Below are 21,666 nucleotides of genomic sequence, written 5' to 3'. Positions count from 1 at the left end.
AGGATCTCTTTCCATGTCATCTTGCCTGGAGCAAGCTCCCTGAGGGCAGGAGTTGTAGCTGACCCATTTCTATTTCTAGCACCTGGCACAGAGGCGGCCTCACAGCAGGTGTGCAACATGTCTCTTAAACTGGATGTTCAGGTCTGTGGACTCGAAGCTACTTTTTAATACAAACCACAGCTCCTTCATCTGCCTAAGTCCTCCCTCCATGTGTCACTCCTGACCCCTCTCTCCCCAGTAGGTGGCCAAATGTCAGCGAGAGACCCCCACCCACCTGACAGCAAGGACTTCAGGAAAAGCAGCCACTTCTCAGTCTGCAGCACACACCAAGGGCAGTCAAGACACCAGGGCTGGGGGAGAGAAGTTTATTCATACACAAAGGGGCACGCCAAGGGCGCCAGTCTAGGGTTACACCACGTGAAACGGTAGAAAATTCAACCAGGAAAGCAGGAAATTCCGTGAAGCTAACTAAAAAGTGGGGCGAGTGGACTGAAAACTAGGATTTTCCTTGCAAGTTTCTTTTCATAAAATTTTTACTTTATGAATTAAATACATTGAGAAACAGTGAAAATATATTTACAGTCATTTAAAATGGGCACTACCAACATATTTAATTTAAAAAAATCTTTGCTGTTTCTTTGCCTGTTTCTTTCAAAGAGAATTTTAAATATGACTTTAGCTTTTAAAAAATACAATAAGGAAATAATTACATTCTTAATATGAAAACATTTTACAATGTACCACCATGGTCAATTAATTCTGAATATCATTTAAAAGTTGATGTTAAAATTTAAAGTGAATATTTCCTTGTTAGAAAATCAAAAAGACTATCTCATGAAAAACCCCTTTGGGCCCTAAGAATTATGATCTGAGGATCTCCTTCTGAAACTGTCTTCCATGGCTACACTAAAAAGACCCGGTAATACTTGTGCACGGTGAAGTTGAGATTTTCTGGAAGACCAAAGCCGGAACTATGTCATGAACTAGGGGCGAAAGGATGCGTCTGACGCCCGCCGCTTCCTAGGTGCAGTTTCCCTTCTTTTAGAGATGATCAACGCCCTGCTAAGGCTTGGGGACTCAGAATAGAGGTGGCTTTGCTTTTTCCGCCATGCTGTGCCACGTGTTTATGGCAGGAACATTTTGGTTTCATTTTAGTTTATTTCACAGTATGAACCCAGCCCATCATGGGGATAAGAAGACAGTGACAACCAGGAAAAAATGAATTATCCTCCTTCAAACTATTCATGAACTTGAAGTTACTGTTCCCATTAGAAAATTATTTTAGGAAAACTAAGAGGAAGGCAATAGTTTAACATTTAAATATTGCCACAACCTTTATGTAAGCTGCAGGGCACCCTGGAGCCCTGCCTGGAGACCTCCAGTGCTGTGCCCCCAGAGGAGGCTGTTTCAAGGATGGACAGCCACCTGACTGCAGGGGCCACCTGTGAGCTCAGGGTGTCGGCCCCGCCCTGCGGCATGAGGTGCCTTTTCTCTGTATGGCAGTCGCCAGCCACACTACAGGCTGCCCATCCTTGGATGGTGTCTGATGACATGAGTTCCGTGCATGAACAGAGCACCTCACCTGGGTAGCAAAGTCTGTGGGCAAAATTTACATCCCCTCCAAATAGTGGGTGAGTAGAATTAACAGCCTTCTTGGAAAGGTGAGGTGTGGCCACAAACAAGAGAGCTTTGCCCACAACCCTACACCTAACCCCAGCTTCAACGCTGCCCTTTGAGTCCCGTGCACAAACGCCTGATTGTGGCCATAATGACAATGAACCTCAAACTTCTTCCTGGGGGTGGCCTCCAGAGCTGAGGACACACTTTTTGAAATAGACTTTTCAAAAGGAGTAATCTCCACCTTTTAGGGTAGTTTTTGTCTATTTAGAAATGGCCAGTAATAACTCTGGGACAAGATACAGGGGAAGGTTAAGCCTGGCCATGCCAGGGCACAGGCACAGAGGGGCGAGATGGGACTTGGTAAACCGCCGCCCGCCAGCCCCAAGGGAAGGTCTCAAGGCCCTATGGACAGTGGCCCGTGCTCCTGGGGCGAGTCTGGCGCCTGGGGTGACTCAGCAGACCCACACTGGTTACCCTGCAACCGCCGCGGACTCTGGAAGCCGAGGGAGGGAGCTACCGGCCTTGCAGACAGATGGGCCTTGCCCCAGTTCCCCCCAGATTCTGGAAAGAGGGAGCCATGGCCCATGCCTGTGCCCAGGTCAGGGGGACCAAAGCGAGCCCTCTAATCTGATAGTTGTTTCTATGAAAAAATTTGGTCAGTGGCTTAACATTATAAAAATATATAAATGGAGGTTGAAGGCTGATAACACCTTAACAAAATAGAGCCGGGAGCAGAGCCCTGAAGAGTGACACTGTGGCTCAAGGTTAGAATGGAAGGAGCCCTGAGCCCCGCAGGGGTCGGCCCCTCACCTGGCCTGTCCTCCAGCCAGCTCCATCGCGTGGCCACCACATTCCTCGCAATGCGGTCGGCACCCTAGTATAGGCGGCTAGCCCCCTGTGAACACGACGATCTGCTAAGTACCAGTGACAATGCAAAGAAATCTGGCTTCTCCGGGGACCCCGGCCTGCCTGTCGGGCCTCTTGCCCCCAGCCTGGCTTCGTTATGAAATCGGACACACTCGCTGCTGCCACAGAGGCAAGGGGTGCTTGTTCCTGGGGCATGTTTTGGGAGGGGAATAAAATGACGTGACTGTCAGAATTCTGGCAAGATGGCTCATGTGTGTCTAATATGTACAGATAGATATAAATTAAAAACTATATTTATTTGAACATATACAAATAAATAACTTATTCTGAAGTAAATGCTTTAAACTTTCTGATCAAATGGGAAATTTCAAGGGAGTATCTGCCATCGAAGGAATCCAATGTCAGGCCCCTCCAGGGCACCCACTTTGAAAGGCTCCTTGGGACCACGATGGGATTCGTTAAAGTTTGCTGCCTCTTTAAAAGGCTTAGGGTTGTGGAAGTGAATTACAAACCTGGGTTTTTAAAACAAAATATGCATGCTGGGAGTCGAGCACCAATCAGCTGTGCCCTCGGGCAAGTCCCTGCTAAGGCCCCCGGGCCTCCTTGCCTGGTGAGGAAGCTGGTGGGTGACAGCTAAGGCCCATGTGACACTGTGTGTGCTGCTCACGCTTCACCTGCCAGCTTGCTGCTGCCCACCTGTGCTGGGCCAGGACCAAGCCTTCAGGCTGGCCATCTCCCCCTTCTCTTACTAACCACCAAAACCTTGCACAGTTAAGCAGGCTGCCAATCATCAGAGTGGCCCAAGAGCCTCAACTGGGGAAACTATTTGACCCGAAGGCAGCAAAAATCTATGGAGGAGCAAACTTTTTTCCCTTGATAGAAAATTCATTGTGTGTGATACGAAGTGGCCCCAGCTGCCTGCAATGGTGGGAAGTGACCACCGGAGGGAGGGCTCCTCTATGGCAACGCAGCGGACGGCCCTGAGGCGTGTGGCGGCCCCGCCCGACCTGCCTGGGTGTCCTAGTGGGAAGCTGGCGTCACGGATGCTGGTGTGATGGGCCTCCACGGACTGGGCCGGGAGGCACGTGCATCAGAGGGGGAAGGCCGGCTGACGGCTCAGGAACCCAAAACCGTTCCTGGCAGATGGCTTTGCAATCAACTCAAGTTCAGGTGGACTCAAGCAGCTTCCAATTCGTGTTGTAAAACTTTCTTACACCCAGGAGACCGCTTTCCCGCTCCAGTAATCCCACGTGGCCCTTGCGGGCCTCAAGCGCCACAACCTTAAATGTGAATCCTAAAACTGTAAAGTCCCATGCACCACACAGCTGGCGCTCTGAAAGGATGTCGGGGGGGAAATAAAGGAGTCAGTGCTCTCCTGCCGTGTCTTCCTCTGTGTGATAAAGGATATTCTGGACGGTGGACAGAGGGCTTGCACCAAGTGTGGCACCTCTATATTCTACGCTCAGGGAAGGGGCGGCCGCTGCTGGGACTGGCCTCCGTGAATCTGCCTGCGGAGCCTTTCAGGGGTGATTTATTTCGTCATCAGTGACTGCATCTTCCCGCACTGGAGAATTCCTGACAGTGGCCTCCGGGAGACCAAGAAGTTAATCTGATTTTTAAACCCAGGGGGTAGATACCAGCTCAAACTATGAACTCTTTTTTTCCTTTATGCCTTAGGCATCTGAATTCTCCAAGAAATATTGCACAGAAGGCAAGCAAGAAAGCTGGGAAAGAGGCCCTACCTGCACCCACCCCACTCAGGAGAGGCAGCACGGCCAGGCCCCCCAACACATTAGTGGTTTAACTTGACAAGCTTTAACTTGACAAGCTGGAGGACGGGAGGGGCAGGAGGCCCTGGAATTCCTGCCTTTTGCTCTAAGATGTTATAGTTCCATGAGGGAACAAGGCCCTGGAATTCCTGCCTCTTGCTCTAAGGTGTTTGTTATAGTTCTATAAGGGAACAAGTTCCGGAACTTGCTTCCTTTTCAAAGGACTGCCCTGGCCCCACGCAGCAGTAAACATCCTGTACAGCGGCGAGGAGCCAGCCCCTGCCCCCGGAGGCTCCTGGTGTGAGGAGCACCTGCCGGCTCCGACGTGGATTAAGGGCTGGGGATGCTAGCCCAAGGGGGAGGAGGGCGCCCTGTTAGTGAAGTATTAAAACCCTCTGCTACCTGTCAAAAGCAGCACAAATAATAAAATAAGGAACCTCTGAAAAATCCTTAGATCTAAGTGTGACACACAACAAAAAGGCATTCTTAAAAAACAGGTTAAGAAGAATGGCAGCTTTTCATGTCTTGGTGACAAAAGCATCTGTCCAAAAAAATAATAATAAAAGGTAAAAAATGTTTCACAGCACAATTTTCTCATGCCTTTACCTCTGATGATGAGGGAGACGGGCACGTGGAGAGGGTACGCCGAGACACAAAGTCCATGTCAGGACTGCGTAAGCCCCTGGCCCTCCTGGTGGGTGTGCAAGGCGAGCCCAGTGCCCACGCGCCAGCCACACTCATGCCCAGGGCAGCCAGGGATCCAAGCTCTTCCCCGTCGAATCCAAGTTTTCGCCTGGGGTCATGGAACCATCCGTCCTCAGTCCGGGGCTGAGATGGAATCGGTGAAAGCAATGGCTTAACTGGTTAGAAAGATGTCACTTTGCCTGATAGCATCCTTTCAAACACCTCTCCATCACTTTTTTTGTTTTCTAACAAAGTCGGGAACCAAAGTCTTACATCTTTTTTAAAGGCGCCAGCATACAGTAGAAAGAATACAAGTGGGCCTGGGTGAGAGGCACTGGCCTCAGAGCTCGGTCATGGAGCCTCTGGAGTCGCGCAGCTGAGGCCACTCTGGGCAGAGCTTCCTGCAGTCACACAGATGAGGACATGGGCAAGGGGATGTGCAGTCTCTGAGGCTGGAGCGGTGCTGCTGTCCCCTATGTCCCGTTCTTCAATTCCCATTCCTAGAGGAAAGGAGAGTCTTGTAAGTTGACAGGGCAAGAGGATCAGGCTGGGACAAGCCACACCACCATCCACATTCAACTCAGAGTGGATGGGTGCTCGGCTTACTGCAGAAAACTCAACAGAATCAATGACCGATGACCCGGCAATTCCACTGCTAGGTATTTACCTATCAGAATGGAGAGCATGGTCTCCAGCAGATACCACACACCCTGTTCACCGCAGCATGACTCACACCAGCCAGGAGGTGGAGAAAACCCAGTGTCCACCGATGGACAGACACATAAAACGTGGCGAGTACAGACACCACCACGTATTCAGCCTGAAAAAGGAAGGACGTTCCGACGCATGCTGCAACCTGGATGAACCTTGAGGACATGATCAGAAACAGGCCAGTGACAAAAGGATAAATCCTGTATCCCTGGGGGACCTGGAGAAGTCTAACAAGGACAGAAAGTGGGCCAGGCGCAGTGGCTCACGGCTGGAATCCCAGCACTGTGGGAGGCAGACAGGAGGATGGCATGAGGCTAGGAGTTTGAGACCAGCCCAGGCAACATAGCGAGACCTCATCTCTATTTCAAAAAATATAAAAACAAGGTAGGTAGTGGGTATCAAGGGCTAGGGTGGGGGAATGGGGAGTCAGTGTTTAATGGAGACAGAGCTTTAGTTTGGGAAGATGAGAAAGTTCTGGAGAAGGATGGCGGCGATGGCTGTGCAACAATGGGAATGTGCTTAATGCCACTGAACTGTAGACTTAAAAATGCTTAAAATGTCAATTTTACGTCGTGTTTATTTTACTGTAATAGAAAAAGTTTTTTTTTTAAAGTGGGTGGATGCTTGAATCCAGTCAGCAGAGCAGCTGGACTGGTTCCATCCACAGGCCCTGAGTGCTGGCTGCAGATGGCTGTGGTCTACGCAGTGCCAGCACTGTGAGAGCAGGGACAGTGGGCACTGGGCAGGCACTGTGCCATGCACTGGGCATGGCTGTGTCTGCTCTGAGGACAGTCCTGCAAGGTGGACAGTACTCCTACTCCATAAGTGAGCAGACAGGTAGGTGCGGGGCTCATGCCTGGAATCCCAGCACTTGGAGAGGCTGAGTGAGGTGGGAGGATTGCGTGAGGCCAGGAGTTCAAGACCAGCCTGAGAAACTTAGGGAGACCCCAACTCTACAAAAATTACAAAAATTAGCTGGGTGTGGTGGTGCACACCCGTAGTCCCAGCTACTCGGTAGGCTGAGGCGAGAGGATTGTTTGAGCCCAGGAGTTTGAGGCTGCAGTGAGCCGTGATTGCCACTGCACTTGAGCCTGGCCAACAGAGCAAGACTCTGTCTCAATCCATTGATAAAGAGACAGAGGCTTAGTGACTTGCCTTAGGTCCAAAGTGATGAAGCTGGGCCCCAAAACCACTTGTTCCATAGCAAAGGCCTCCCATCTCCACTCTGCCCTGCTGCCTCCCAACAGGCCACACTCTGGCTTTCGTATCTGCTTCTCTCTACACACACCCATGCCCGTTCTCCACCTGATGTCACCTGGTCAGCCTCATGCATCCTGAGGACCAGGCTTCAGTGATTCCCCCCCACCCTGTGCCCCTTCCTGTCCTGACTCCGGGAGGCAATGCTCCCATCTTCTGTGCAGTTTCTGTGCTTTTCAACAAGCCATGTCACAGCAATAGATGTGCCTGCCCCCTCCCTACTGGACACGCGCCCTCCATACTCTTCCTCACCTCTTCCTTTCCATCCACTCATCTCTGGCTCCTCAGCACCCAGTGCAGCTGCAGAGGCAGAAGCCTGGGCTACTCATGGTCTCCGGAGCTACGTGGATTTGAAATGGGGCTTTGCTGTGGGATTGAGTTCCAGAAAGAGGAGGCAAGAGCAGACCCAGGTCAGAGCAGCGGCAGACACCATGCAGGACAGAGGCCCTCAGTTCCCTGGCATGGATGGCTCTGGAGGACAGCAGAAGGCACAGACACCAGGGCCAGACCTTCTGTGCCTCAGCCACTGAGGGGCCTTGGAGAGGTTGCTTCATCTCTCTGAGCCTTGGTACAACGTGAGTCCCACCAAAGACTTCAAAGCACGATTGGGAAGATCAAAGGAGAAAGGGTCTGTGAAAGCCCCAACCACAGCACCCGGCACACCACAAGCCTGGCCACCAAAGAGGGGCTTTCTTCTCTGCGCCCGGTGACCCTGCGCTGGGATGCAGATGCCTGACTCCCACTATTTCCAGGGGATCATTCACTGGGTCATGAGTACACTGCACGTCTCTGCATGCTGCATACAATTAACAACTTCTCACCTTTGCTAAATAAAAAGCTCAAGTTCAACTCATAGTTAAATGCACAACACTAGCAAATCTGGCAGAAATAAACACCAAACCACAACGCTGCCAAGACCATGTTGAGGCACTCTCAGACTCTCGGTGGAAGTGTTCTGCACCGGGGAGGATCGTTAGCTGGGTACGCCTCACGCCTTCTCGCCCCTTCAGCAGCCTCCCTGGGACAGCTACGTGGGCCACTGTAAACAGAGAAGGTGCCCAGGGGACAACGTCATGAGGTCGGTGCTCAAGGGCAGTCCTCTGTTGTACAGATCCCCCGTTTCATCGCAGGCAGTGGGGGTTTGAGGAGGGAGGACCCCACGTTACCTCCACATGGTGCCACACGTGTTTAGCAAACAAGCCAAGGAAGCAGTAACATTTCCAAGCCCAGGTCACACTGGCCACAGAATAAGCAACAGGATGAGAACCTGTAGAGTCCGCTTAACTCAGAGCAGGGCAGGAAACAGAATCTCCAGGTGAATGTGTCACAAGAGGCAGGGGCACGAAACCTGGAGCAGCCCAGAGCCTGCCCCTCTGCCCCTCCCAGAGCGGAGCCACAGTTTCCATGCCTGGATGGCCCTTGGCACACGTCCTGCCCAGACGAAGGGAAGGGAAACCTGGCCTGAGCTGTGCCTGGTAGGTGGTTCTGAGCCAGGAAGCCCTGAGGCGTGGGACTGGAAGCCGTCGGACTTTCCAGAACCCTCTCTCATGCTCAATGCTCCTCACTGAGAGGTGGAAGGTATTTCCGGAATACCGCAGCTGGGATAGCGCTTCCCACATCTGGAATACGTCAGACCCCTTGTCCCCAGAAAAAGGCGGGAGGCAGATGAGACCAAGTTTACAATGCCCAGATGCATTCATGTTCTCAGGGTCTACAGGCCCCACCACCATCCCCACTTCCAGCCGGGGCTCCCTTGTCACTGTTCTCAGAAATCCTGGGAAACCCTGCTCAGTCCGTCCCCTTCTGACTTCTGCACAAGATTCTCAGCTGCAGGGATAAGAGCAGCTTCTGCTATTTTCTGGACCTGTGAGTGGGGACCCATCCGGACAGCTGGCTGTGCATCCGAGGTGGCCCAGGATCACTCGCTTCCCACTCACCCGAGAGGGAGCAGAAGGGAGTGGGGCGAGGCCCAAACCTCTGCATGACGGAAGCACACACGGTGATGGGAGCCCTTTTGAGGGTCGGGACCACAGAATTTTCAGTCCGATTTCTTTGATGATAAACCAAATAGATGAAGTACATTTACAGCATCTCTCATCTGCGAGTCCTAAGTGGGGCATCATCGGGCAGCTCAATTCTAAACATCCCCCAGGCAAAACATATGCCTCCATCAGCGAGCCCAGTGGTCACCAGCTGAGAACACCTGGTAAATACTAAGAAAAGCAATGGCGATGACAGCCAGCCATTCCTCCCTTCCCCAGACTCACCGACACACACGGTCTTCAGTATACGGATCGCTATGGAGGACCGCTGTTCTGGGAGGCTGGTGACAACCATGTTTGTCAGGGGCCCTCCTTTGAGCACCCCAGAGAGCACAGCAGGTGGGCGGCACTCATATTCCCATCTCGCAGCAAACACCTATCCCCAGCCAACTCAGAGTGGGCTCCAAAAGCTGCAAAGAATGCCAAGCTGGGCGCAGTGGCTCACGCCTGTAATCCCAGCACTTTGGGAGGTAGGAGGATCACTTGAGCCCAGGAGTTCCATACCAGCCTAGGTGATACTGCCAAACCTCATCTCTACAAAAAATACAATAAATTAGCTGGGCATAATGGTGTGCACCTGTAGTCCCAGCTACTTGGGAGGCTGAGGTGGAAGGATCACCTGAGCCCAGGAAGTCAAGGCTGTGGTGAGCTGTGATGGCACCACTATACTCAGCCTGGGCCACAGAGTGAGGCCCTGCCTCAAAAAAAAAAAAAATTAATTCCGGTAGTGAGAGGAACCCACAGAGCCCGTACAGGAGGACCCCCGTGTTCCAGACCCTCAGGGCAGGGCAAACCACACTCCTGTGGCTCCCCAGCCCACACCATCGCACCCCGTGCGCTTCCACACACACAGCACTTTCCGCTGCTGCAGCCAGGACCTGTTTGCTTTGATCAACTACTGTGTTTTAAAAATTTCTGAGGTTTTAAAGTTTAGCATCAACACTTGCTAGTGGCTAATCCCATGAGAAGACCGGAAGCTGCCCCAGGAGGGAGTAAACAGGTTCCTCCGAGGCCCTCAGAGCCCGATTCATGCAGCTGGCGGCGCTAGGGAGGGGGCTGCGGGAAAGCTTCTTCCTGGACCCTTTTCTTTGTTTTTCTAAAGAATCACACATCTAAGTGCTGAAGAGGACTTCAGTGGTCGCCTGGTCTAATCTCCACCCCACCACTGAGAAAACGAGTCCAGAGGAGCCCAGGGCTTGCCTGCATCTGAGATGACCCTGGAGCCGACTGCTGGCACTGGGGCTAAACGGTCAGCACCTTCAGGTCACTGTTCACCTTTGAGAACCCAGTGCCTAACAGAGGATCTGCAGGGTGGTGAGAACTCGATAAGCACCATTCCAAGATGCCTACTGAAGGCTGAATGCCCAGTGGATGGAGTAGGAAGAAGAATGGGCTCCCTATTCACACCTGAGAATGCTGGGAGCTTAAAGTGCCTGCCCAGGACACCCGGACACTCCCGGACCAGTGCCCCCAGAAATCAGGGCTTACCTTGGCCTTCCGCAGCACGTGCCCTCGGCAGGGGGAGCTGCCCGGGGCCGCCTGGCTCTTCTTCAAGACAGCCGCGCTGTTCACCGGCACGGGGCCCTCGGTGTCACTGGTGTCACAGCTGGAGATGGGCGAGTTTTCCAGGGTCCGGTGCCTGAACACTGGAGACTTAACAGAGAGAGAGAACCCCGTGTGAGGTGCGGTTTCTGGGCCACTGGTATTCTCCAGCAGGAAAATGATTTATTTCAAGGAATAAATAAGTTTTGGAAATGGGCAAAAATAACAGCAGTAGCAGCAAGGACCGCCACGTGGTCAGTGCCTCACCCCCAGAGCGTCTCCCAGCATTCACGGCCAGGGGGCGGAGGCCCCGAGAGGCAGGTGGAGGCTCCAAGGGGTGCTCCGACTCCCGGCTGTGCCTGGGAAGCAGTGAGGGTGGGATTCCTGCCTGAGTCTTTTGCATTCAAAGCTGGGCTATTCCATGCAGCTGCTGCTGCCTCTAGCTGGTCCCTTTGTGCAGTGCTTTAAGGTTTTCAGAGCTTTTCTGGGGTCAGCACCCTAGAGATGCTCAGGTAGCAGAACGCGCCGGCACTCGGGGCAGCACTGGCTCCTGGGATACAGCCCCACTGCGGGGCTCGCTGGAGAAAAGCAGGCACCGTGAGCAGAGGCCTTCCGAGTGTTTAGGGCAGCTTCCGTATGCCAAAGGAGGAGGTGTTCGGGAAGGCTGAAAATAGAACAACAGGTGTCCTGAGCTGCCAAGGCCCCCATCACTGGCTCTTCCACATGGGATCCCAAACTGCTCTCTGGGAAAACAACACCACAGTCTGCCGAGCCTTCTCTCAAATGAAGTCTCCAAGGAAGAGACGCTTCCTAGGATTCCTGCCAAAATGTGTTATGTAAAAAATATTGCTCAGGGTATATGGAACATTGTTTTAGAACAGTGTTTCAATTGCCATGAAAATGGGCAGCTCGGGGTCCCCTGCGGGCTTTACTGACCACAATCCCCAGGCAGCCAACTTGACCTATGCGGTGGCAGTCCCTGGCTGCCAGGGAGGGAGCTTGGGGTAGTGGTGAGTGAACACAATGGAATGATGATCAGGACATCTGTGTCTGGCAGAGGCCAGGCCAGGCTGTGAGTAAAGGGGCAGGTGACCCGAAGACCTGCATCTCAAGAGGGGTCCACCAAACAAGCCACTCTCCCGAGGACGCAGCCTGGACTGCAGCGGTGCAGAGTGCTTCCCCAGATGCTGGGACAGAGGATGGCACCAAGGACATCCTCAAAACAGAGGGGAAGTCGCAAAGCACAGTGGACTGGGAGGGGGAAGCGGAGGCAGCAAGCCAGGCCCGGGCCCCCAAAGGATACTTGGGACAAAGGAAAAGCAAGGCGGTGGTGGCGAGGCAGAAGCTGGAAAAGGGGCCAGAGGGAAGCTCGAGCCATGGGGGTGGAAGAACGTGAGCCACCACAGAAGAGTGGGCAGCTGTGCCAAAGGGCACTGGAAGCAGGGAGTGAGGGCTAACGTGTCCACTGGATGGGAATGCCGGGGGTCACCATGATGAAAGCAGGTGCAATGGGAAGCCACATCCAGAAAGCGAAGATGTAGTGGGGGCAGAGGACACTGCAAGCATGGACAACTGCTTCCAAAGTTCACCCTGGAAGGAAAGGCAAGAACGCAGGGCAAGGGGACAGTCACCAGGGGGAGCAGGAGGCCAGGCAGAACCTCCTTTTAAGGATGGATTCAACTAGAGAATCCTTAAATGCTTGGAAAAAGCTGACAGAAAAGCTGAAGATACAGAAGGATCTTCCCAGGTGTCTGGAGGTCAGGAAGGGTGGGATCGAGGCACTGACCAGAGCCCAAGAAGCCCAGTCCCTCCACTCAAACAGAACCAGAGGACGGCGGCAGGACAGCTCCTCAGAGCACTCTCGCCCCACCACCACCCTCCACGCAGGACGCAGGACAAGCAGCAAGGGGGACTATGTGCACTCCTGCCTCAGATCACAGACAGAGGTGCACAGGGCTCCATGAAGCAAGGGAAGACCCCTGCCCTGTCCCAGCCAATGCCTACAGCCTCACTGCCACTCTCACTGCACCTGACCCCACCATGCTCTTGTCCCCATTTATGCTGGATGAGGGGCTGGGGATGCCCGAGGCACCTCCTAGCCCTTGGATTCCAATTCCCCCTGCACTCCTCCTCCTCAGCCCTGCTTCACTGTTCTCCACAGATCTGTCCACATCTGACACCAACGTGTTTTACTGGTTTGCCTCCCTCATGAGAATATAAGCTCCATGAAACAGGGATTCTCACCTATCTTGTTCACAACTGGAACAGTTTGTAGCACACAGACGGAGCACAGAACGTGGGCTGGGCACGGTGGCCCCCGCCGGTAACCATAGTGACTCAGGAGTGAGGTGGGAGGGTCATTTGAGCCCAGGAGTTCAAGAAGGAACACAGCATATGCATATGTGTGTACATACACACACACACCTTTATATATTAGATAGTATGTATCTAGTATAAATATATAACTATTTTATATATAATATATAAATGAATGTATATGGTTTTATGTAGTATATAACAGTAATGTATATAATGATATCAACAAGCAATTGTTGGATGAGTGGAATGAATGAATGAATGAACGCATGTATACGTTTGGAAGACGTGAATGAACGCACACAGGTGCTTTGGTGGGCATTGTGCCAAGAGCATCCACACACACTCCTATGCACTGGCCGTTACTATTTACAGATGAGAAAATCAGGGCCTAGAGAAGTCATTTCAAGCCCTGGCCTGTGTGACCTCAGAGCCACCTCTTGAACACCTGAAAGAACCGTGCTCAAGTGGCTGGGTTTGTGGTGTGGGGACAGAGCAGTGACCTGGCTGCTTGCTCAGCTCTGCAGGCAGGAGGGAGGTTGTCCTCTGGGTTGGAGGTGATCGCTGGGGTGCCACAGGAGACTGGGGTGGGGATGGGGGAGGCTTGGAGGACAAGGAGAGAGTAAGGAAGAGCAGGCCGTGCAGGGGGTGCCCGGCAGGGGCCAGCAGGTGACTGAAACTCAGGGCTGCCATCAACCCATAAATGTGTAAATCTTCCCCACAAACCCGCCCAGGGCTCATATGGAGGAGCAGCGGTGGGTTCAACCAGGCTCAGCATTTTACCGAGGGGTTTGGAAAGAAGGACCTAGAAGGGGAGCGTTCGGGACGCAGTGGGTGGGGACCCAGGGGCGCCCACGGTGTTTCTGCTGGAACAGGGGCTGAAGCCCAGCCGTCCCTCACCAGCAGCCTGTTCTGTCTGCCCTGCAGGCGTGTTTACTCCTCTGGGCCCAGTGCCTCCCTCGCTCAATGGAAGTGACAGCATCCAACTCACAAGACAGGAGACTCAACAGAATGACCAAGTGGAGAAGACATCTAAGTGCTCAGCGGTCTCAGCCAAATGAGTGAAGAGGAACGAGGACCCCACTTTGTTCTGTTCGATTCTAAGAGGACACAGACCGCTTCATTCCAGTTTCCCCAGCACCTGGCTTAACTCTCAGACACGTTAGACGGTTTATAAGCACTGGCTCTAATGAACCGGCATCAAATTAGGACCTGGTTCAGAAGAGACACGAGGACTGGATCTGTTCTAAACAGACTGTGCAAAGGGGAAGGACATAGACTCAGTGTTTCCACACCTTTTAGCATTTCAGCGAGAGGTGAGAAAGCATGTCAGGAACACAGGCCCGGCTAATGAAAGTGTCTGATGCTAACACATGAACTGTTTTCTGCTGGGCACGCTAAGGGGCCACAAGCAATTTACGCCCCAGAGCCACTCCACATTCTCTCTGGGTGCACTGGCCCTCGGTCATGCAAGGCCGCGCCAGCCTCCAAGGTGAGCCAGAAGGACACACACCTGTGGACTTGATGTCCCTGACTTGGGCTCGATGGCCAGCCCCAGGGTGACTCCGCCCGCCAGCGCTTTCTTCAGGCTCTCCTTGACCTCTGTCAGCTCCAGCTCCAGGCTGACTCGCTCCGCCTCCTTCTGCCGGCACTCCTCCTCCAGCTGCTTCAGCTTCTCCTCCAGGATCGCCTGCGGCTTCCTGCCTGGAATGCCCAGAAACGCCATTACTCCTGCGGCAGGCACAGGTTCTCCAAACAACAGAGAAGGCACCTGGTCCCCGAGAAGAACTTTCACAAAACGTCTGAGGTCAAGCTCCCCTGACTTAGGTCCTCGTTGTGAAACTTAAATTCAGCAGTTTTCTAAGGGACCAGGGTCCTTCTCCAACCATTTCCCTTTGCTGCAGCTGTGAGGACTCGGACCAGGAAAGAGGAGATGCTGATGCTCAAAGGCCGGGAGCTCCTGGCCCTGGGCCTCAATGTACTCATTTTAAAACGTGGACCCTAAACTCCACAGTTCCCGAAGCTGCCACCTTCTTGGAGTGTGAACCCTGTCCTCCCCTAACGCTCCGCTGATCCTTCAGTCATCTTATTTGCGCCCAAGGCGACGAACAGTAGCACAGCTTGCATCTCTACTGGACATGGCAGACATTTCTTTAAGGCACGTTCACTTATTTTATTTGAGGTTTGCTGCAGTGACCTAAGATGCACCCACTGGGCGGATGAGAACACCAATCCCAAGAGGTGAACGGACTTGTGCCCAGGGCCTGGGCCGGTGGTGGCTGGCAGGCGAGGTTCTCTTTTTCAAAGCCAAAAGCACCCCTGGCCCTCCTGCATCTTCACTATCCTGTGAGCTGGGAACACGGGAGAAATGCTACTTCTGTCTCGTTAAACTCCATGCCCCATCCCATTCTCTGGCACAGCCTCCTCCCGTAGGGTCAGCCTCAGGCTGCAGGCCACAACCTGGGCCTCCTATAGGGTCAGCCTGACCTGCCCTGCCAACAACTGCCTTCCCTCCTCTAAACTCCAAAAGCATTTCCCTTCATCAGATCACTGAGGCACAAAGTCCAGCAAGGCTGGAGCTGCTAACCACCTGCTGGGTGTGCATCAGCTACTCCCCGCACGGCGAGCCATGGGAAGGCCGCAGCTTCCTCTCTGGACCGCCCAGGCCTCTGAGGCATCTGAAGCCCCCGTCCCAGCCCAGGCTAGTACAATCTCAATCGAAGGAGCCAGTCTTCCGCAGTCTAAGCACCAGGCTGGAAGGGAGGCCATGCGTACGTAAGCGGTGCCACCCCAGGCTCAGGAGCTGAGCACCAGCTCCCACCAGCAGGAATGCACACGCCTGGCCCGAGGTGCCGCTCTGGCTGCAGACTCAGTTTCTGTGACTGCACCCTGACTTTCAGTCCCTCTCTGGTGTCTGTATTCCATTAGCCTGGCCTCTTCCCCGATGCATCCCAAGAGAGATGCTGCCTTGCTCTCACCTGCACCTTCTCAAGAAATGAGGGGCCTCTTCTACCCTTGCCTGGACTTCTGAATATTACTGACCCCTGTGGGCTACCTCCGTGGAGAAATCCAGCTGATCCCTCCTACCCAGTGACCAGAATCTACTGAGCCCTGCGGATACAGGGGCCATCCTCCAGACAATCTCTGTTGTCAGCGTCAGAAGCTGGAACAGGTCCCCCGGCACCTCCCCTGCCTCAGTGGGCAGCGTGTGGGTCCAGCCCTGGCCTCTGCCTGCACGCCACATGTTTGACCAACATGGGCACCTGCCCTGGAGTTACCAGCAATGCTTCCAAGTTCCAAGAAACACTGTGAACTAACCCACTCTTACTCAATAAAATGACAGCCTCGGTGAGCAGTAGGTCCTTTGGGCAAAGCAGAATGAAATCTCCAGTCTCTAATACGAACACGCACCCTGGGCAGTCACCCACGCCCTTCATACCAGCGTTCACTTCAATGGCCGCTCGAAGGTCTTTTCTTTCCTTGCGGAGCTGGGCCAGCCTATTCCGCAGGGCCTCTTTCCTCTTCAGCAGCTCCTCTTCTTTGGTCTGTAGCCGCTTGGCATCTGCTTCTACCCGGTTCTTGCCATACTTGTACTGGGCAGCATCTTGAGAAGAAAAAAAAAGCAGCAATTAAAAATTAGGTTTACTAGCCTGGGAAACATGGGACGATCCCTTCTCTACAAAAAATACAAAATGAGCCAGGCATGGTGGCACATGCCTGTAGTCCCAGATACTCAGGAGGCTGAGGTTGGAGAACCGCTTGAGCTTGGGAGCTTGAGGCTGCAGTGAGCTGTGATCCTGCCACTGTGCTCCAGCCTGGATGACAGTGAGACCCCGTGTCAAAAAAAAAATTAGGTTTATTCAAGCAGATAATGCGGTAACTCAAAAAGCCTGTTGAATCAGCCAACTCAGTAAACAAACACAAAACCAGTTATTTTGCTAATTCAACAAGAAAAAGGACAGGGCTGGTGTGAACTAAGCAGAAAAGTGACTAGTTCAAATTCTCCAATATTCTTTGAATCAAATTTTTAAAAACGAAAACAGAATATTAGGAAATTCCTTTAATTCACTTCCCTTTGAGGCACACGGCTTATAATTAATCTGCAACAAGGTGGAGAATGAACATTGTATAATTGGAAAAGACAGGAGTCTATTACTATCAGAAATAATGTCTGAAATTTGCTTCATGCTCTATGTCTTCAAATACTTCCATAACACCGCAGTATCTGTTCCTTACGGCCATGTCATCTGACTGGCTCTGAATTGCTGCTACACCCCCAGCACTGAGATCAGCACCTGGTACGGAGTGTGGCACAATAAACGCTAAATGAACAACGGATACATGAAGAGGCAACCAGGAGCAGTATCTGGAGCCTGACTGTCTAGGAAGGAGTCCCAGCTTACACTTGTAGCTGCATGACCTGGAACAGGGCATGAATCACTCTGTGCCTCAGTTTCCCTCATCTGTGAAATGGGGATAGTAAGAGCTCACTGAGTGGTTACGAGGATTAAATATTTATAAAGCACTTCGAACAAACACAAAAATGGGCAATACATAAATGCTTATTTCATAAAATGAATCAATGAAGAGGAAACTAGCTGTAGGGAAAATTTACAGACTTGGCAACATCACGTCACCAGTGAAAACAGCTCTCAAAACCTGACCCCACGCTCTCCTCCTCGTATTATGTTGGCCTTTCAATAACAGTACTTTAGGACAACACCTCTTTAAGACACATGGAAGAGATGAAGGTTCTAACAAAACTTGGATGGAGGATCACCGATTTCAAAGCTTCCGTAATCTCCCAGTCGCTTCTAACAACCACTCACGCCTGATGGCAACTCCCAGGCCTTCCTGACTGCACGCCCCACGTGTCTGACTCCCTCGCGAGGCTAGAAACTACTTCAGGTAGAAGCCACAGGAGTGGCATAATGATTAAGAATAAAAACACTGGACTCAGAGAGGTGGCTAGAAACCCACCACACTCCACCCTCCCTTGCTACATGACTCTGCAAGCCACCCGTAGAGAAGCTCAGCTTCACCCTCTCTAAAGCAGAAATGAGAAGGAATCCTGTGTGTGTGCATGTGTGTGCACGTGTGCACATGTGTGTGTTTTAAATGAGATGTGTGTGTGTGTTTTAAATTAGAAACATACATCTGAAAAAAATCTAACAAAATGATACGATGCCTGATGTAGTGGACATTCACTGACAATTCTTACCATATCAGCGATAAGCGATTCCCAGAGCCTTGTCCACTCAGGGACAGCAGGGAGACATTTCTAGCACCTGTCCTAAATGCTGGATTTGCCAATTCTTGCAATGTAAGCCATCATGATTTCAATGAAATACTGCATTTATGAAGGCATAAAAAGTGATCACTCCCCAAGTCAATTTTCCCCTAATCAAAACAAACACACAGAATGACAGCAAAAGGGTCAGCAGCCTGAGGAGAGGCGAAGCATTCGACAATCTGAAACAAAAGGATCGCTGTTTGCAGCTAAGGTAATGACATATTTTGCAAACAGGGCCAAGTCCAAACTCTACTCACTTATTTCTAAACTAAGCTGTTTCCCCAATGAACTCAATGCAATAACCTATAAATTTCCACATCTTTTGGTCCCCATGTAATAAATCCCATCTAATCTATAATGCAACTGGCTGGATTCAGCAAAAACACGGAATGCCATTATTTTTCTCTTTTGTCACCATTAGATGTCACCACAGTTAATAAAAACTCCCTACAGAAGATCTCATAAAATAAAGGAATAAATCATCTAGGAAATAAAGTCAGCACAGGTACTGACAGAGAAACACCGTGGCAACTGAGACTCTGTGGGACTCGGAGTTTGCTTGTAACAAAGCTTTCCAGGTGTGAGCTGCTCCCCCCATCTGCCCCTCCCCAAAGAAACAATACTAAAAGAGGTGAAAGTAAATACACCCGATACATTCGGGAAATAAGATTTGCCAGATAAGGCCAAAGGAAGTTAGTACATTAAACAAATGGTGGTAGGAGGGAGGATTTGGCCCAACTGGCTCCAACCTATCTGGTCAACATGTGTGTTGGGTAGAACAGAGGTGGAGAAAAGCTTAGATCAGGGATGTACACACTTCCTCGGGGCAGACGCAGCCTGGTCCTGTGGAGCGATTCCAAGCCTCCTTCACGAACATGGCCAAGGACACTGCCAGCCTCTCCACTCCCCTACGTGGATGTCCGACTCCAAAAACGGAACCACAGGGCAAATGGATGTCGGCACATGTCGATATGGGGGCCTCTCTCTTCGACAGCTGGTGTGGGGGTTACCAACTGGGGCTAGCCGGCCTCGTCTTCATTAGCACTGAGACTGGTCTACCAGTTGCACAGATCCAGATTCGAAAATCTCAGGTACAAATCCCAAGTGGCGATGGCATGTAACCACATCAAACTCAATATCTGCACCTAACTCCCACCTTCTTCCTCTGGGAAATCTTCCTGGACGTGCCCAGATGGACTCAGGAGCCCCTCACCTGTAAATCCCCACATTGCAGCCCTACCACTTGCTTGTCTGCATGTGTGGGTCCGTTGGACCACTTTGGTGTATCTTTGAGTCCCTTGAGTGAAAAAATGCTGCCTGGCTGGCTCCCTGATTAGACATCCAACATAATGAGGACTAATGCAAATATAAACACTTAAGAGATGACATATTGCCCTAGATGGATCTACTGGAGGGAAGGGAAGAGGGTGCTGGGTCCAGGCAGGCTGAGTCTCTCATGTCTTAATGCTTCTCTGCCCAATCTATTTCCAGGTGGATGTGGAGTTTGAAAGCCTGGCACCCACTCTGGCTCTGTGATTTACCAGCTGTGAGCCCTCGGGGGAGCTGCTTACTCTCTCGGTGATTCTTTTCTCATTTCTATGACGGGGTAGAGGATAATGCCTACGCTTACAAAGTGGCTGTGGGAAGTAAACCGGATGGGATAAGAATGGCTTGCTGTGGACCACAGGCACCGCAGGACTAACCATTCCTCAGAACTCCTCATACTGCTCTAGTGCTTTGAGGTCCATGTATTACCTCAGTTATTCCAACTGCACCAACCACAGGAGCCATGTGTCTACGTCTGACAGATAAAGATGCTGAGTTTAGAGTTTGCACGGCTTGACAACCACAGATCAGGGACAAGAGCTAAGGTCTCCTGACCTGGAGCCCAGGGCCACCCGGAGCTGCAAGCAACCTGCACTCACAACTGCCTATTTTAAAATGCTGCGTTGATCCCACAGGCGGCAAACCAGTTCTGGGCTTCAATTTACAAGCACAGTCAGAAAAGCTGGGCTGAAATCACCACTGTCCTTCCATGTGGCCAATGAGGAAGGATGACGGTGCCCACCGCTCCATCTCTCCAGCTGACCTCAAGCTGGCACTCACTGGTGGGCAGGCTCAGACAGGCCCAGCTCCACCAAGTGCACTTGCAGCCGGAATGCAAGACATCCGATGGTATACTTACTCGAACCCGTCCTTTTCACACCAGCTGCGGGATCCGCTTTTTTTGGCTGACTGCTCAGAGTCTTCCCTTTTCCTGTGACCCCGTTAGAAGCCACGGGGGGCTTTTTACCCTTGAGCTGTTGAAATAAACATATTAAGAACATTAAAAATAAACAGAGTCGAACAAATCTTGGTCTTTTTTCTGGAGTCATTTCTTTCAGTCTCTAAGTATTATAGAAACTAGCATAGACGGAGGATAAAACGAAGGTGAAAGAAAAGCAAGATGGCTTCCGAACACGGGGCTGCTGGGATTCTGGGGAATGGCTACGGAGGGTGTGGCAGAGGCTCCGTAGGCTGTGTTCCGCTGGAATGCTGCAGAAGTGGCCCCTTTCTACTGGCAGATCACAAATGCTAACCAAACTGGTGCAGGCAGCTGACTACCCCAGAGCACTCAGCTGAGAGAAGTAGTTTGTGTTTCTGAGGATAAGCAGCTTTTATTTCAGTGGGATGCCTTTTAGGAGAGGAACATGACCCTGCAGTGTGAGTTCTGCTGCTCCAAGTGCTTTGACACTGAGTGCCATCCTAATGGGATAATTGACCGCCTTCTTACTCGCTGACGAAGTCCGCAGAAGGAAGCAAGAGAAGCATAACACAGACATAGCTGCAATAATATGGAAACTGAACTTCCACTAACTACAGGTTTCTGAAAAAGTGAAATAGTACTCTACTCCTGAGACTGATACAGGCCAACACGTTTTGCATTTTGCTGAAGTGACCTTACGTGTAGCTTAGTTGTGTAATTAATTCAGCATGACAGCAAAGGCTCACTCCAGCATCCACGCCCACGCTTTTTTCCATGAAACAGCTTACTTCTGTTGCAGGCCTCAATTTTTGGGAGGCAGAGAGATCTAGCTCCAAATTCTGGCTCTATCATTTAGGAGAAGTTGAGCAAGTTATTTAAACTTTCTGAGCCCCCATTTGATCATTTAAAAACATAAAGAGATACCTCCCCACAGGGTTCCTAAAAAGATCAGATGACGTGCCATACATGGACAGAGCACATGGCACATTAAGTGCTCAGAAAGTGCAAGGTCTCGCCATTAAACGATAGGTTCCCATTAAAATGACCAAATAAGGACAGGAAACCCAGAGGTCATGTAATTTAACTTGCAAAAGTGTTTCCTAGTTCAACAAAATCAAAACAAAAGGGAACAATAGTAACAAAAACTCCACATGGGAACCATACATCAAATGATTCCCAACCAATGTGGGGACAATCCAAGTGTGCAAGATGGCAAACTGTGTGGCAGGGTTTTACCTAAGGCGACTCTAATGCCAATAAAAAGACAGGTAGAAACGTAGACAGATACACACATTCACTTAGTGAATACAACACATAACC

General features: G+C 51.4%; 1 protein-coding gene across 5 annotated transcripts in view; it reads right to left on the bottom strand.

Moving 5' to 3' along the window:
* Positions 1-351: 351 nt before the first annotated feature.
* Positions 352-21,666, bottom strand: part of AFAP1 (actin filament associated protein 1) — a 194,089-nt gene continuing 172,774 nt past the window's right edge. For all 5 annotated transcript variants that reach the window (XM_055245882.2, XM_055245880.2, XM_055245881.2 and 2 more), the window contains 5 exons: positions 20,287-20,401; positions 16,248-16,412; positions 14,322-14,512; positions 10,439-10,603; positions 352-5,440 (listed from right to left, as the gene is read on the bottom strand). In XM_055245882.2, coding sequence (XP_055101857.1) covers positions 5,414-5,440; positions 10,439-10,603; positions 14,322-14,512; positions 16,248-16,412; positions 20,287-20,401 — 663 coding nt within the window. In that variant the 3' untranslated portion in view covers positions 352-5,413. The remainder of the gene's footprint in view (positions 5,441-10,438; positions 10,604-14,321; positions 14,513-16,247; positions 16,413-20,286; positions 20,402-21,666) is intronic.

This window comes from Symphalangus syndactylus, chromosome 16 (genome assembly GCF_028878055.3).
Source record: "Symphalangus syndactylus isolate Jambi chromosome 16, NHGRI_mSymSyn1-v2.1_pri, whole genome shotgun sequence".
NCBI lineage: Eukaryota > Metazoa > Chordata > Mammalia > Primates > Hylobatidae > Symphalangus > Symphalangus syndactylus.
This window is presented reverse-complemented; position numbering and strand designations above follow the sequence as displayed.